Source organism: Vidua chalybeata, chromosome 3 (assembly GCF_026979565.1).
Source record: "Vidua chalybeata isolate OUT-0048 chromosome 3, bVidCha1 merged haplotype, whole genome shotgun sequence".
In the NCBI taxonomy this organism is placed as follows: Eukaryota; Metazoa; Chordata; class Aves; order Passeriformes; family Viduidae; genus Vidua; species Vidua chalybeata.
In genome coordinates, this window is record NC_071532.1 from 112,113,267 (window position 1) to 112,130,582 (window position 17,316).

At 41.2% G+C, this 17,316-nt stretch overlaps 2 protein-coding genes across 2 annotated transcripts in view; one reads left to right on the top strand and one right to left on the bottom strand.

The window, feature by feature from the left end:
• Window positions 1-6,563: 6,563 nt before the first annotated feature.
• On the bottom strand, window positions 6,564-10,629 carry LOC128786418 (neuroblast differentiation-associated protein AHNAK-like). Its single transcript, XM_053939663.1, has 2 exons — window positions 10,200-10,629; window positions 6,564-10,102 (listed from the first exon to the last, which is right to left on the bottom strand). The coding sequence occupies exons 1-2, from the start codon at window positions 10,627-10,629 to the stop codon at window positions 7,836-7,838; spliced, it is 2,697 nt and encodes an 898-aa protein (XP_053795638.1). The 3' UTR covers window positions 6,564-7,835.
• A 1,273-nt stretch (window positions 10,630-11,902) lies between these two features.
• CHRNA2 (cholinergic receptor nicotinic alpha 2 subunit) overlaps window positions 11,903-17,316 on the top strand; it is a 69,789-nt gene continuing 64,375 nt past the window's right edge. The window contains exon 1 of the mRNA XM_053937549.1: window positions 11,903-12,001. Coding sequence (XP_053793524.1) covers window positions 11,903-12,001 — 99 coding nt within the window. The remainder of the gene's footprint in view (window positions 12,002-17,316) is intronic.

The following is a 17,316-nucleotide window of genomic DNA, read 5'->3' on the forward strand; positions in this document are numbered from 1 at the left end:
CCTCTGTCCTGTCCCCATCCCTGTCCCTCTGTCCCTCTGTCCCTGTCCCTCTGTCCCTGTCCCCGTCCCTGTCCCCAAATCCTGGAACCAATCCCGCAATCCCTCCCAAACCAATTCCAGAAGCCCAAAAAATTCCTGGAACCAATCCCTGACCCAATCCCAGAACCGATCCCAGAACCCAAAAAAATTCCTGGAACCAATCCCAGAACCGATCCCAGAACCCCAAAAAATTCCTGGAACCGATCCCAGACCCAATCCCAGGATTCCCGAAATGAATCCCAAACAAATCCAAAAATCCCAAAAGAGTCCGGAACCAATCCCAGATGCAATCCCAGAACCCCAAAAAATTCCTGGAACCAATCCCAGACCCAATCTCAGGATCCCGAAATGAATCCCAAACAAATCCCAGAATCCCCAAAGAATCCATAACCAATCCCAGAACTGATCCCAGAACCAATCCCAGAGTCCCAAAGAGTCCGGAACCAATCCCAGAACCAATCCCAGACCCAATCCCAGAATCCCAAAAAATTCCTGGAACCGATCCCGGACCCAATCCCAGAACCCGAAAAAAATTCCTGGAACCGATCCCAGGATCCCAAAATGAATCCCAAACAAATCCAAGAACCCCCAAAGAATCCGGAACCAATCCCGGAACCGATCCCAGAACCAATCCCAGAAACCCAAAAAATTCCTGGAACCAATCCCAGACCCAATCCCAGGATCCCAAAATGAATCCCAAACAAATCCAAAAATCCCAAAAGAATCCGGAACCAATCCCAGGATCCCAAACTGAATCCCAAACAAATCCAAAAATCCCAAAAGAATCCAGAACCGATCCCAGGATCCCAAAATGAATCCCAAACAAATCCAAAAATCCCAAAAGAATCCGGAACCAATCCCAGGATCCCAAACTGAATCCCAAACAAATCCAAAAATCCCAAAAGAATCCAGAACCGATCCCAGGATCCCAAAATGAATCCCAAACAAATCCAAAAATCCCAAAAGAATCCGGAACCAATCCCAGGATCCCAAAATGAATCCCAAATCAATCCCAGAATCCCAAAAGAGTCCGGAACCAATCCCAGGATCCCAAACTGAACCCCAAACAAATCCAAAAATCCCAAAAGAATCCGGAACCGATCCCAGGATCCCAAAATGAATCCCAAACAAATCCAAAAATCCCAAAAGAATCCAGAACCGATCCCAGGATCCCAAAATGAATCCCAAACAAATCCAAAAATCCCAAAAGAATCCGGAACCAATCCCGGAACCAATCCCAGACCCAATCCCAGGATCCCAAAAATCCCAAACCAATCCCAGAATCCCAAAAGAATCCGGAACCAATCCCGGAACTGATCCCAGACCCAATCCCAGGATCCCGAAATGAATCCCAAACAAATCCCAGAATCCCAAAAGAATCCGGAACCGATCCCAGGATCCCAAAATGAATCCCAAACAAATCCAAAAATCCCAAAAGAATCCGGAACCAATCCCAGGATCCCAAAATGAATCCCAAATCAATCCCAGAATCCCAAAAGAATCCGGAACCGATCCCAGGATCCCAAACTGAACCCCAAACAAATCCAAAAATCCCAAAAGAATCCAGAACCGATCCCAGGATCCCGAAATGAATCCCAAACAAATCCAAAAATCCCAAAAGAATCCAGAACCGATCCCAGGATCCCGAAATGAATCCCAAACAAATCCAAAAATCCCAAAAGAATCCGGAACCAATCCCAGGATCCCGAAATGTGGGATTTGGGGGTTTTTTTGGGCATTTGGGTTTTTTGTGGAATTTTGGGGTTTTTTTTGGATTTAGGGTTTCTTTTGGTGGGATTTGGGGTTTTTTTATGGATTTGGGTTTTTTTGGGATTTTTTCTGCTTTTTTGCAGGTTTTTTTTTGCTTTTTTGATGGAATTTTTTGGGGTTTTTTTTGTGGGATTTGGGGTTTTTCATGAGATTTTGGGGTTTCCTTTGCGGAATTTGGGGGATTTTTTTGTGGAATTTTGGGGTTTTTTTTTGTTGGAATTGGGATTTTCTGTGGAATTTTGGGGTTTCCTTTGTGGAGTTTTGGGGATTTTTTTGTGGGATTTGGGATTTTTTGGTGGAATTTTGGGTTTTTTTTTTTTTTTGTTGGAATTTTGGGGATTTTCTGTGGAATTTTGGGGTTTCTTTGGTTGAATTTGGGGTTTTTTTGTCGATTTTTGGGGTTTTTGTGGGATTTGGGGTTTTTAATGAGATTTTGGTGAGGTTTTTTTGTGGGTTTGGGGTTTTTTTTGTGGAATTTTGGGTTTTTTTGTGGGATTTGGGTTTTTTGTGGGGTTTGGGGTTTTTTGTGGGGTTTTTCTGCTTTTTTGCAGGATTTTTTTGCTTTTTTGGTGGAATTTTGGGAATTTTTGAGGATTTGGGTTTTTTTTAGTGGGACTTTGGGTTTTTTGTGGGGTTTTTGTTCTTTTTTGAGGAATTTTGGTTTTTTTTGGGGGGGGATTTGGGGTTTTTAATGAGATTTTGGGGTTTCCTTTGTGGAATTTTGGGGTTTTTTTTGTGGGATTTGGGATTTTTTGGTGGAATTTTTTTTTTTTTTTTTTTTTTTGTTGGAATTTTGGGGATTTTCTGTGGAATTTTGGGGTTTCTTTGGTTGAATTTTGGGTTTTTTGTCGATTTTTGGGTTTTTGTGGGATTTGGGGTTTTTAATGAGATTTTGGTGAGGTTTTTTTTGTGGGATTTGGGGTTTTTTTGGTTGGATTTGGGGTTTTTTGGTGGAATTTTGGGGTTTTTTTGTGGGATTTGGGTTTTTTTGGTGGAATTTTGGGGTTTTTTTGTTGGATTTGGGTGGTTTTTTGTGGGATTTGGGTTTTTTTGGTGGAATTTTTGGGGTTTTTTTTGTGGGATTTGGGTTTTTTCTGTGGAATTTGGGGTTTTTTTGTGGGATTTGGGGTTTTTCATGAGATTTTGGGGTTTCCTTTGTGGAGTTTTGGGGATTTTTTTGTGGGATTTGGGATTTTTTGGTGGAATTTTGGGGATTTTTCTGTGGATTTTTGGGTTTTTTTTGGTGGGATTTGGGTTTTTTTGTGGGATTTTTCTGCTTTTTTGTTGGATTTCGGGGTTTTTTGTGGAATTTGGGGGTTTTTTTTGTGGGATTTGGGTTTTTCCTGTGGAATTTGGGTTTTTTTGTGGAATTTTGTTTTTTCGGGTTTTTTTTTGATTTTTTTTTTATTTTAGGGTCTTTTTTGTGGGATTTGGGATTTTTTGTGCGATTTGGGGTTTTTTTGTGGAATTTTGGGTTTTTTTGTGGGATTTGGGTTTTTTTTTGTGGGATTTGGTTTTTTTTGTGGGATTTGGGGTTTTTTTATGGATTTGGGTTTTTTTGTGGGATTTTTTCTGCTTTTTTGCAGGATTTTTTTGCTTTTTTGGTGGAATTTTGGGAATTTTTGAGGATTTGGGTTTTTTTTAGTGGCACTTCGGGTTTTTTGTGGGGTTTTTGTTCATTTTTGGTGGAATTTTGGGTTTTTTTTGTGGGATTTGGGGTTTTTAATGAGATTTTGGGGTTTCCTTTGTGGAATTTTGGGGATTTATTTGTGGGATTTGGGATTTTTTTGTTGGAATTTTGGGGATTTTCTGTGGAATTTTGGGGTTTCTTTGGTTGAATTTTGGGTTTTTTGTCGATTTTTGGGTTTTTGTGGGATTTGGGGTTTTTAATGAGATTTTGGTGAGGTTTTTTTTGTGGGATTTGGGGTTTTTTTGGTTGGATTTGGGGTTTTTTGGTGGAATTTTGGGGTTTTTTGTGGGATTTGGGTTTTTTTGGTGGAATTTTTGGGGTTTTTTTGTGGGATTTGGGTGTTTTTTGGTGGAATTTTGGTTTTTTTTTTTGTGGGATTTGGGGTTTTTAATGAGATTTTGGTGAGGTTTTTTTTGTGGGATTTGGGGTTTTTTGGTTGGATTTGGGTTTTTTTGTGGAATTTTGGGTTTTTTTTTTGTTGGAATTGGGATTTTCTGTGGAATTTTGGGGTTTCTATGGTTGGATTTGGGTTTTTTTTATGGAATTTTTGGAGTTTTTTGTGGATTTGGGGTTTTTTGGTGGATTTTGGGTTTTTTTGTGGGATTTGGGGTTTTTTGTGGAATTTTTGGAGTTTTTTGTGGGATTTCGGTTTTTTTGGCGGAATTTTAAGGTTTTTTTTGTGGGATTTGGGGTTTTTTGTGGAATTTTGGGGTTTTTTGTGGGATTTGGGTTTTTTTGTGGAATTTTGGGGTTTTTTTTGTGGAATTTTTGGAGTTTTTTGTGGGATTTGGGTTTTTTTTGGTGGATTTTGGGTTTTTTTGTGGGATTTGGGTTTTTTTGTGGAATTTTTGGAGTTTTTTGTGGGATTTCAGTTTTTTGGCGGAATTTTAAGGTTTTTTTGTGGGATTTGTGCTTTTTTGTGGAATTTTGGGGTTTTTTTGTGGGATTTGGGGTTTTTTGTGGAATTTGGGTTTTTTGGTGGGATTTGGGGTTTTTTGTGGAATTTTGGGGTTTTTTGTGGGATTTGGGGTTTTTTTTTTGGAATTTTGGGTTTTTTTGTGGGATTTGGGGTTTTTTGGGGGAATTTTGGTGTTTTTTTGGTGGGAATTTTGGGGTTTTTTTTGTGGAATTTTTGGACTTTTTTGTGGGATTTGGGTTTTTTTGGTGGAATTTTTGGGGTTTTTTTTTGGTGGATTTTGGGTTTTTTTTGTGGGATTTGGTTTTTTTTTTTGTGGAATTTTTGGACTTTTTTGTGGGATTTGGGTTTTTTTGGAGGATTTTGGGGTTTTTTTGTGGGATTTGGGTTTTTTTGTGGAATTTTTGGAGTTTTTTGTGGGATTTCGGTTTTTTTTGGCGGAATTTTAAGGTTTTTTTGTGGGATTTGTGCTTTTTTGTGGAATTTTGGGGTTTTTTTTTTGTGGGATTTGGGTTTTTTTTGTGGGATTTGGTTTTTTTTGTGGAATTTTTGGGTTTTTTTTCTTGGTGGATTTTGGGATTTTTTTGTGGGATTTCGGTTTTTTTGGTGGAATTTTAAGGTTTTTTTGTGGGATTTGGGGTTTTTTTTTTTGTGGGATTTGGTTTTTTTTGTGGAATTTTGGGGTTTTTTCGTGGGATTTCGGTTTTTTGGCGGAAGTTTAAGGTTTTTTTTGTGGTATTTGGGCTTTTTTGTGGAATTTTGGGGTTTTTTTGTGGGATTTGGGGTTTTTTGGGGGAATTTTTGGGTGTTTTTTGGTGGAATTTTGGGGTTTTTTTTGTGGAATTTTTGGGATTTTTTTGTGGGATTTGGGTTTTTTTTGGTGGAATTTTGGGGTTTTTTTTTGTGGAATTTTTGGAGTTTTTTGTGGAATTTGGGTTTTTTTGTGGAATTTTTGGGTGTTTTTTGTGGGATTTGGGTGTTTTTTTGTGGAATTTTGGGGATTTTTTTTGTGGAATTTTGGGGGTTTTTTTTGGTTGGATTTGGGTTTTTTTGGTGGAATTTTGGGTTTTTTTGTGGGATTTGGGGTTTTTAATGAGATTTTGGGGTTTCCTTTGTGGAATCTTGGGGATTTTTTCCTGGGATTTTGGGGATTTTTTGTGGAATTTTGGTTTTTTTCGGTGGAATTTGGGGATTTTTTTGGTGGGATTTGGGTTTTTTCTGTGGAATTTGGGGTTTTTTTGTGGGATTTGGGGTTTTTCATGAGATTTTGGGGTTTCCTTTGTGGAATTTTGGGGATTTTGGGGATTTTTTGTGGAATTTTGGGGTTTTCGGTGGATTTTTGGGGTTTTTTGTGGGATTTGGGTTTTTTTATGGGATTTTTCTGCTTTTTTGTTGGATTTCGGTTTTTTTGTGTGGGATTTGGGGTTTTTTGTGGGATTTTGGGCTTTTGTGTGGAATTTGGGGTTTTTTGGGTGTGGTTTTTTGTGGTGGGATTTGGGGTTTCTGTGAGATTTTGGGGTTTCTTTTGGGAATTTGGGGTTTTTTTGTAGGATTTGATTTTTTTGGTCGGATTTGAGGATTTCATTGGGATTTTTTTTGCCCTTTTTTGTGGCATTTGGGTATTTTTGGTGCATTTTGGAGTTTTTTAAGAGGAATTTTGGTTTTTTTGGGTGGAATTTGGGATTTTTCTGTGGGAATTGGGATTTTTTGTGAAGAATTGGACTTTAATTTTTGTTCATTTTTGGGAATTTTTGGGGTTTTGGGGCTTTTTGGGAGGGATTTGGGGTTTGGTTTGGAATTTTGGCTTTTTTGGGATTTGGGTTGTTTGATTTGGAGGTTTTGAGGAATTTCTGGGGGTTTGGGGTTTTTTTTGGGATCTGGGAATTTTGGGGGTTTTTTGGGGTGGATTTGGGGGAGATTTTGGGTTTTTTGGGGGGGATTTTTGTTTTTTTGGGCGGAGATTTGGGGTTTTTTTGGGTGAGATTTGGGTTTTTTGGGGGGGGATTTTAAGTTTTAGGGAAAGTTTTGCTTTTTTTTTTTTTAATTTTGGGATTTTGGGGCGATTTTTGAGATTTGGGGTTGGATTTTTTGCCCCTCCCCCCTTTCCCATTCCCGAATTCCCAACAAAATTCCCGACACTCCTGAAGCCGCAGCGCTGATCTCGGCATTTATTGGGGAAAAAAAAACTGAATTTTGGGGGAAAACCCCGGAATTTTGGGGAAAAAAAACCACGATTTTGGGCCAAAAAACCCCACGGATTTTTGGGAAGAGAGTTGGAATTTTGGTGAAAATACCTGGAATTTTGGGAAAAAACCCGCAGAATTCCAGGGAAAAACAAACCCTGGGAATTCCGGAATTCCTTTTTTTTTTTTGGGAATATTCCACTTTTGCTGCTGGGAATTCCCGACTTTTCCCCGCCCCCCCCCCAATCCCAAATCCAGTTGGATCCCAGGAATGTGAAGATCCCAAAAATCCTCCAAATTTCCTCTTCTCCCGTTTTTTTTTTGTTGTTTTTTTTTTTCCCCCCCCTGGGAATTTTTTGGGATCCACCAAAAAAAAAAAAAAAGCTGAAAATCCGGGAATGCTTCCAGGTGGGAACGGCCCAAAAAGGGCAGAAAATCATCCCAAAATCACGGGAAAAAATCCCAAATTTCCCGATTTTCCGTCGTTCCGAGTCCATGCGGAGCAGCCTGAGCATGGATTTGTCCCAAAAATTCTGGATTTTCACCCCAAAAAAAAAAAAAAAATCCCATTCCAAGGGGCCGGGAGCTCGCCAGGAATTCCAGGAATTCTCCGTCCCGGATTTTGCAGCCGGGAATTCCGGGATTTTCCAGTTGGGATTTTCCATTTGGGAATTTTCCATTTTGGGATTTTCCATTTGGGATTTCCTGGATTTTCCAGTTGGGATTTTCCATTTGGGATTTGCCACTTTGGGATTTTCCATTTTGGGATTTCCTGGATTTTCCATTTTGGGATTTTCCATTTGGGGATTTCCTGGATTTTCCATTTGGGATTTTCCATTTTGGGATTTTCCATTTGGGATTTTCCATTTGGGGATTTTCCATTTGGGGATTTCTGGGATTTTCCATTTTGGGATTTTCCATTTGGGATTTGCCATTTTGGGATTTTCCATTTTGGGATTTTCCATTTTGGGATTTTCCATTTGGGATTTCCTGGATTTTCCATTTGGGATTTTCCATTTTGGGATTTTCCATTTGGGATTTCCTGGATTTTCCATTTGGGGATTTCAGGGATTTTCCATTTTGGGATTTTCCATTTTGGGATTTTCCATTTTGGGATTTTCCATTTGGGATTTCCTGGATTTTCCATTTGGGGATTTCAGGGATTTTCCATTTGGGATTTTCCATTTGGGATTTTCCATTTTGGGATTTTCCGTTTGGGATTTTCCATTTGGGGATTTCAGGGATTTTCCATTTGGGATTTTCCATTTTGGGATTTGCCATTTTGGGATTTTCCATTTGGGATTTTCCATTTGGGATTTGCCATTTTGGGATTTTCCATTTGGGATTTTCCATTTGGGATTTTCCGTTTGGGAATTTCCATTTGGGGATTTTCCATTTGGGGATTTCCTGGATTTTCCATTTGGGATTTTCCATTTGGGATTTTCCATTTGGGATTTTCCATTTTGGGAATTTCCATTTGGGGATTTCTGGGATTTTCCATTTGGGATTTTCCATTTTGGGATTTTCCATTTGGGATTTTCCATTTCGGGATTTTCCATTTTGGGAATTTCCATTTGGGGATTTCTGGGATTTTCCGTTTGGGATTTTCCATTTGGGATTTTCCATTTGGGGATTTTCCATTTGGGATTTTCCATTTTGGGAATTTCCATTTGGGGATTTCTGGGATTTTCCATTTGGGATTTTCCATTTGGGATTTTCCGTTTGGGATTTTCCATTTGGGATTTTCCATTTGGGGATTTTCCATTTGGGATTTCCTGGATTTTCCATTTGGGATTTTCCATTTGGGATTTTCCATTTGGGATTTTCCATTTTGGGAATTTCCATTTGGGGATTTCTGGGATTTTCCATTTGGGATTTTCCATTTTGGGATTTTCCATTTGGGATTTTCCATTTTGGGATTTTCCATTTGGGATTTTCCATTTGGGGATTTTCCATTTGGGATTTCCTGGATTTTCCAGTTGGGATTTTCCATTTGGGATTTCCTGGATTTTCCAGTTGGGATTTTCCATTTGGGATTTGCCATTTTGGGATTTTCCATTGGGGATTTCCTGGATTTTCCATTTGGGATTTTCCATTTTGGGATTTTCCATTTGGGATTTCCTGGATTTTCCAGTTGGGATTTTCCATTTGGGATTTGCCATTTTGGGATTTTCCATTGGGAATTTTCCATTTTGGGATTTTCCATTTGGGATTTCCTGGATTTTCCGTTTGGGATTTTCCGTTTGGGATTTTCCATTTGGGGATTTTCCATTTGGGGATTTCCTGGATTTTCCAGTTGGGATTTTCCATTTTGGGATTTTCCATTTGGGATTTTCCATTTTGGGAATTTCCATTTGGGGATTTCTGGGATTTTCCATTTGGGATTTTCCATTTTGGGATTTTCCATTTTGGGATTTTCCATTTGGGATTTTCCATTTGGGATTTTCCATTTGGGGATTTTCCATTTTGGGATTTTCCATTTTGGGATTTTCCATTTTGGGAATTTCCATTTGGGGATTTCTGGGATTTTCCGTTTGGGATTTTCCATTTGGGGATTTTCCATTTGGGGATTTCCTGGATTTTCCATTTGGGATTTTCCATTTTGGGATTTTCCATTTGGGATTTTCCATTTTGGGAATTTCCATTTGGGGATTTCTGGGATTTTCCATTTGGGATTTTCCATTTGGGATTTTCCGTTTGGGATTTTCCATTTGGGATTTTCCATTTGGGGATTTTCCATTTGGGGATTTCCTGGATTTTCCATTTGGGATTTTCCATTTTGGGATTTTCCATTTGGGATTTTCCATTTTGGGAATTTCCATTTGGGGATTTCTGGGATTTTCCATTTGGGATTTTCCATTTTGGGATTTTCCATTTGGGATTTTCCATTTGGGATTTTCCATTTGGGGATTTTCCATTTTGGGATTTTCCATTTGGGATTTCCTGGATTTTCCATTTGGGATTTTCCATTTGGGATTTTCGATTTTGGGATTTTCCATTTTGGGATTTTCCATTTGGGATTTTCCGTTTGGGATTTTCCATTTGGGATTTTCCATTTTGGGATTTCCTGGATTTTCCATTTGGGATTTTCCATTTTGGGATTTTCCATTTTGGGATTTTCCATTTGGGGATTTCCTGGATTTTCCATTTGGGATTTTCCATTTTGGGATTTTCCATTTGGGATTTTCCATTTTGGGAATTTCCATTTGGGGATTTCTGGGATTTTCCATTTGGGATTTTCCATTTTGGGATTTTCCATTTTGGGATTTTCCATTTGGGATTTTCCATTTGGGGATTTTCCATTTTGGGATTTTCCATTTGGGGATTTCCTGGATTTTCCATTTGGGATTTTCCATTTGGGATTTTCCATTTGGGATTTTCCATTTTGGGATTTTCCATTTGGGATTTCCTGGATTTTCCATTTTGGGAATTTTCCATTTTGGGAATTTCCATTTGGGATTTCCTGGATTTTCCATTTGGGATTTTCCATTTGGGATTTCCTGTCTGGAATTTTCTCTTTGGGATTTTTCATCTGGAATTTTCCATCCATCCAGAATTTTCCATCTGGGATTTTCCATCTGGGAATTCCACAATTTTCCACTTTGGGATTTTCCATTTTGGGATTTTCCATTTTGGGATTTCCTGGATTTTCCATTTGGGATTTTCCATTTTGGGATTTTTCCATGTGGAATTTTCCATCCGGATTTTTCCATTTGGGATTTTTTTTTCCATTTGGATTTTTTCCATCCCAGAATTTTCCATCTGGGATTTTCCATCTGGGAATTCCACAATTTTCCACTTTGGGATTTTCCATTTTGGGATTTCCAGGATTTTCCCTTTGGGATTTTCCATTTTGGGATTTTTCCATGTGGAATTTTCCATCCGGATTTTTCCATTTGGGATTTTTTTTTCCTTTTGGATTTTTTCCATCCCAGAATTTTCCATCTGTGATTTTCCATTTTGGAATTTTCCCATCCGGAATTTTCCATTTGGAATTTCCCATTTGGGATTTTCCATTTGGGATTTTCCATTTTTCCATTTCCATTCCAAATTTTTCATCTGGGAATTCCAGGATTTTCCATTTGGGATTTCCCATCCGGAATTTTCCATCTGGGATTTTCCATCTGGAATTTCCCATTTGGGATTTTTCAGTTTCAATCTGGGATTTCCAGCCCGGAATTTTCCATTTGGGATTTTCCATTTGAAATTTCCCATTTGGGATTTCCCATCCAGAATTTTCCATTTAGGATTTTCCATTTGGGGATTTCCTGTCTGGAATTTTCCATCTGCGATGTCCCATCCAGAATTTTCCATCCCGGATTTTCCATCCGGAATTTTTCATCCGGGAATTCCAGGATTTTCCATTTGGGATTTTCCATGTGATCCGGAATTTTCCATTTGGAATTTGCCATTTGGGATTCTCCATTTTCCATTTTCCATTTTCCATCCCAGATTTTCCGTTCGGAATTTCCCATTTGGGATTTCCCATCTGGAATTTTCCATTTGGGATTTCCCATTTGGAATTTCCCATTTGGAATTTTCCATCCCGGATTTCCCATTTGGGATTTCCCATCTGGAATTTTCCATCCCGGATTTCCCATTTGGGATTTCCCATCTGGAATTTTCCATCCCGGATTTCCCATTTGGGATTTCCCATCTGGAATTTTCCATCACGGATTTCCCATCCCGGGATTTCCCATCTGGAATTGTCCATCCCAGATTTCCCATTTGGGATTTCCCATCTGGAATTTTCCATTTGGGATTTCCCATTTGGGATTTCCCATCTGGAATTTTCCATCCCAGATTTCCCATTATGGATTTCCCATTTGGAATTTTCCATCCCAGATTTCCCATTTGGGATTTCCCATCTGGAATTCTCCATCCCAGATTTTCCATCCCGGATTTCCCATTTGGGATTTCCCATTTGGAATTTTCCATTTGGGATTTCCCATCTGGAATTTTCCATCCCGGATTTCCCATTCGGGATTTCCCCATCTGGAATTTTCCATCCCGGATTTTCCATCCCGGATTTCCCATTCGGGATTTCCCCATCCGGAATTTCCCATTTGGGATTTCCCATTTGGAATTTTCCATTTGGGATTTCCCATCTGGAATTTTCCATCCCGGATTTCCCATTCGGGATTTCCCCATCCGGAATTTTCCCTTTGGAATTTTCCCTCTCCCAACCCCATCCCTCAGTTTTCCGTCTCCTTCCCGCCGCTGCAATTCCCGAATTTCCCACGGAATTCCCGTTATCCCAAAAAAACCCAAAACAATACAAAACAAAAAACCCCAAAAGGCGGGATGATCCCAAAAACCAAATCGACGGCGCCGAGGGATTTTGGGAATTCCGGAATTCCGACGGAAGGCTCAGTAGACGCAGAGATCTGGGAATTTCATCTCGTACACCGGGATGGAGTGGGGCTGGGATTGGGGCTGGGATTGGGATTGGGATTGGGATTGGGATTGGGGCGGGCCCAGCACGGCCGCGACGGCGCCGGAGGGACTCGGAGGCGGCCTGGGGGAAAAAAATCCGGGATCAGCCGGAAAAACGGGAAAAGAGCGGGGAAAGGGGCGGGGGAAAATGGGATAGGGAAAAAAATTGGGATTTGGGGTGGGAAATCGGGGATTTGGGAATGGGGATTTGGGAAAGGGAAAATTGGGATGGGAAAAAATTGGGATTTGGGGTGGGAAATCGGGGATTTGGGAATGGGGATTTGGGAAAGGGAAAATTGGGATGGGAAAAAATTGGGATTTGGGAAAGGGAAAATTGGGATGGGAAAAAATTGGGATTTGGGGCGGGAAATCGGGGATTTGGGAATGGGGATTTGGGAAAGGGAAAATTGGGAATTTGGGGTGGGGGAAAATGGGATTTGGGATGGGAAACTGGGAATTTGGGAATTGGGATTTGGGGTGGGAAATTGGGGATTTGGGAAAATTGGGATTTGGGGTGGGAAATCGGGGATTTGGGAATTGGGATTTGGGAAAGGGAAAATTGGGATTTGGGGTGGGAAATTGGGGATTTGGGAATAGGGATTTGGGGTGGGAAATTGGGGATTTGGGAATTGGGATTTGGGGTGGGAAAAAATTGGGATTTGGGAACAGGCAAAGTGGGATTTGGGGTGGGAAATTGGGATTTGGGAATTGGGATTTGGGAAAAGGGATTTGGGGTGGGAAATCGGGAATTTAGGAAACGGGATTGGGATTTGGGAAAGGGAAAACTGGGATTTGGGGTGGGAAAAAATTGGGATTTGGGGTGGGAAAAGGGGATTTGTGAAAGAGGATTCAGAGTGGGAAAAGTGGGAATTTGGGGTGGGGAAAAATGGGATTTGGGATGGGAAAAGGGGGATTTGGGAAAGGGAATAGTGGGAATTTGGGGTGGGAAAAAGGGATTTGAGATGGGAAAAGGGAATTGGGGTGGGGAAAAATGGGATTTGGGAAAGGGAAATTTGGATTTGGGGTGGGAAAAATCGGATTTGGGATGGGAAAAGGGGATTTGAGATGGGAAAATGAGGATTTGGGATGGGAAAAATGGGATTTGGGAACAGGAAATTGGGATTGGGATTTGGGAAGAGAAAATCGGGATTTGGGAAGAGAAAATTGGGATTTGGGAACAGGAAATTGGAATTTGGGAAAAGGAATTTGGGGTGGGAAAAAAGGGGATTTGGGGTGGGAAATTGGGATTTGGAAATTGGGATTTGGGAAAAGAGATTTGGGAAAAGGGATTTGGGGTGGGAAATTGGGAATTTGGAAATTGGGATTTGGGTAAAGGGATTTGGGGTGGGAAATGGGGAATTTGGGAAAGGGAATTGGGATTTGGGAAAACTGGGATTTGGGGCGGGAAATCGGGGATTTGGGAAAGGGAAAATTGGGATTTGGGGTGGGGGAAAAAGGGGGATTTGGGGTGGGAAAGTGGGATTTGGAAATTGGGATTTGGGAAAAGGGATTTGGGGTGGGAAAAATGGGAATTGGTGAACAGGAGAAGTGGGATTTGGCGCGGGAAATTGGGATTGGGATTTGGGGTGGGGAAAATGGGATTTGAGATGGGAAAATGGGATTTGGGAAAGGGAAATTGGGATTTTGGAAAGGGGATTTGGGGTGGAGAAAAAAGGGGATTTGGGATGGGAAAAAAAAATGGGAATTAAGGAAAGGAAAAGCGGGATTTGGGGTGGAAAATTGGGATTTGGGGTGGGAAAAGGGGATTTGGAGCAGGAAAATAGGAAGGAAAAAGGGATTTGAGATGGGAGAAGTGGGAATTTGGGAAGGGGGATTTGGGATGGGAAAAGAGGAAGGAAAAGGGGATTTGGGAACAGGAAAGTTGGGAAGGAGAGCAGGAAAAACGGGATTTGGGATGGGAAATTGGGAAGGAAAAGGAGATTTGAGCTGGGACAAATTCCCATTCCCAAATCCCAGCCCCAATCCCAAATTCCCATTCCCAAATCCCAGCCCCAATCCCAAATTCCCTTTCCAATTCCACAATTCCAGGTGCCCATTACAAATTCCCGTTCCCATTCCCAAAACCTCGTTCCCATTCCCAAAATCCCGTCCCCAATCCCAAATTCCCATCCCCCATCCCGAATTCCAATTCCCAAATTCTAAATCCCCATTCCCACGTTCCTGTCCCCAAATTCCCGATCGCGAATTCCTGTCCCTGATCCCAAATTCCCAAATTCCCGATCCCAAATTCCCATTCCCAATCCAAAAATAACTCCTGTCCCCATTCCCAAATTCTCATCCCTGATCCCAAATTCCAATTCCCAAATTCCAAATCCCCATTCCCACATTCCTGTCCCCAAATTCCCAATCCCAAATTCCCATCCCTGATCCCAAATTCCCATCCCCAATCCCAAATCCCAGCTCCCGATCTCAAATTCCCGATCCTGTATTCCCAAATTCCCGTTCACATTCCCAAATTCCCATTCCCAATCCAAAGAGAACTCCTGTCCCCATTCCCAAATTCTCATCCCTGATCCCAAATTCCCGTTCCCGATCCCAAATCCCGTCTCATCCCCAAATTCCCATCCCCAATCCCAAATTCCCATCCCCCATCCCAAACTCCATTCCCGAATTCCAAATCCCCATTCCCACATTCCTGTCCCCGATTTCCCGATCCCGAATTCCTGTCCCCGATCCCAAATTCCCGAATTCCCGATCCCAAATTCCCGTTCCCGATCCCAAATCCGGTCTCATCCCCAAATTCCCATCCCCAATCCCAAATTCCAATTCCCAAATTCGAAATCTCCATTCGCACATTCCTGTCCCCGATTTCCTGATCCCAAATTCTCATCCCTGATCCCAAATTCCCGATCCCGAATTCCCGTTCCCGATCCCAAATCCCATCTCATTCCCAAATTCCTGTCCCCATTCCCTAATTCCCATCCCCCATCCCGAATTCCAATTCCCCGAATTCCAAATCCCCATTCCCACATTCCTGTCCCCGATTTCCCGATCCCAAATTCCCATCCCCGATCCCAAATCCCAGCTCCCGATCTCAAATTCCCGATCCTGTATTCCCAAATTCCCATTCACATTCCCAAATTCCCATTCCCAATCCAAAGAGAACTCCTGTCCCCATTCCCAAATTCTCATCCCTGATCCCAAATTCCTGTTCCCGATCCCAAATCCCGTCTCATCCCCAAATTCCCATCCCAATCCCAAATTCCCATCCCCCATCCCGAATTCCAATTCCCAAATTCCCAAATCCCATTCCCACATTCCTGTCCCCGAATTCCCGACCCCAAATTCCCATTCCCGATCCCAAATCCCGTCTCATTCCCAAATTCCAATTCCCAAATCCCCATTCCCACATTCCTGTCCCCAAATTCCCGATCCCAAATTTCCATCCCTGATCCCAAATTCTTGAATTCCGGTTCCCATTCCCAAATTCCCGTTCCCATTCCCAAATTCCTGATCCCAAATTCTCAAATTCCTGATTTTCTAAATCCCGAATCCAAAATCCCTGATCCCGAATTCCCAAATCCCCGAATTCTCAATCCTGAATCCCCGATCCCAAATCCCAAATCCTGAATTCCCAAATTCTGGTCCAAATTCCCAAATTCCTGAGTTCTGAAATCCCCAATCCCGAATTCCCACATTCCCGATCCCAAATCCCAAATCCTGAATTCCCAAATTCACAATCCCAAATTCTTAATCCCAAATTCCCAAATCCCCAAATTCCCAAATCCCTGAATCCCCAAATTCCGAATTCCCAAATTCCCAATCCCGAGTTCTCAACTCCTGATCCCAAATTCCCGATCCCAAATTCCCAAATTCCTGATCCTAAACCCCAAATTCCCAAATTCCTGATCCCAAATTCCCAAATCCCAAATTCACAATTCCCAAATTCCTGAATCCCCAAATCCTCGAATTCCCAAATCCCTGAATCCCCGAATTCCCAAATTCCCAAATTCCTGATCCCAAAATTCCCGAATTCCCAAATTCCTGATCCCAAAACCCTGAATTCCCAAATTCCGAATTTCCAAATCCCAAAATCCCTGAATTCCTAAATCCCCGAATTCCCAAATTCCCAAATCCCCAGATTCCCAAATCCCGAATTCCCAAATTCCCAATCCAAAATTCTGATCCCGAATTCCCAATCCCCAAATCTGAATTCCCAAATTCTCAAATTCCCAAATCCCCAAATCTGAATTCCCAATCCCGATCCCGAATTCCAAAATCCCCGAATTCCCGAATTCCAAAATCCCCAAAATTCCTGGATTTCCAAATTCCAAATTCCCAATTCCCGATCCCAAAAGCCCAAATTCCCAAATCTGAATTTCCCAAATTCCCAAATCCCGAATTCCCAAATCTGAATTTCCCAAATTCCCAAATCTCCGAATTCCCAAATCTGAATTTCCCAAATTCCCAAATCCCCAAATCTGAACTTCCCAAATTCCCGAATTCCCAAATCTGAATTTCCCAAATTCCCAAATCCCCGAATTCCCAAATCTGAATTTCCCGAATTCCTGAATCCCCAAATCTGAATTTCCCAAATTCCCGAATTCCCAATCTGAATTTCCCCAAATTCCCAAATCCCCGAATCCCCAACTGGAATTTCCCAAATTCCCAAATCCCCGAATCCCCAAATTGGAATTTCCAATTCCAAATCCCAAATCTGAATTTCCCAAATTCCCAATTCCCGAATTCCCAAATTCCCAAACCCCCAATTCCCGCATTCCCCTCCCTTCCCTGACCGGACGGTTGATCTGCAGGATCTGGTTCAGTTTGCTCTGCAGCAGCGACGCCTGCAACGGCAATTAACGGGGAGTGGCTAATTAATTCATTAATCAACTCATTCACTCATTAACTGACGGGGATTCATTCACTAATTAACGGAATGAGTTACACAATTAACGGGGATTCGTTCATCAATTAACCGAATTCATTCATTACTGACGGAATTCATTCATTAACTAATGGGATTCATTTATTAATTAACGGGGATTCATTCATTAATTAACGGGGATTCATTTAATAAATAACGGGGATTCATTCATTAATTAACAGGAATTCATGAATTAATTAACGAGGATGCATTAATTAAGTAATGGGGATTCATTTATTAATTAACAGGATGCAGTCATTAACTATGGGGATAAAATGAATTAATTAACGAGGATTCATCCACTAATTAATGGAAATTCATTCATGAATTAACGGGAACAGCAAACCACGGGAATGCTCTGCAGCAGCGACGCCTGCAACGGCAATTAACGGGG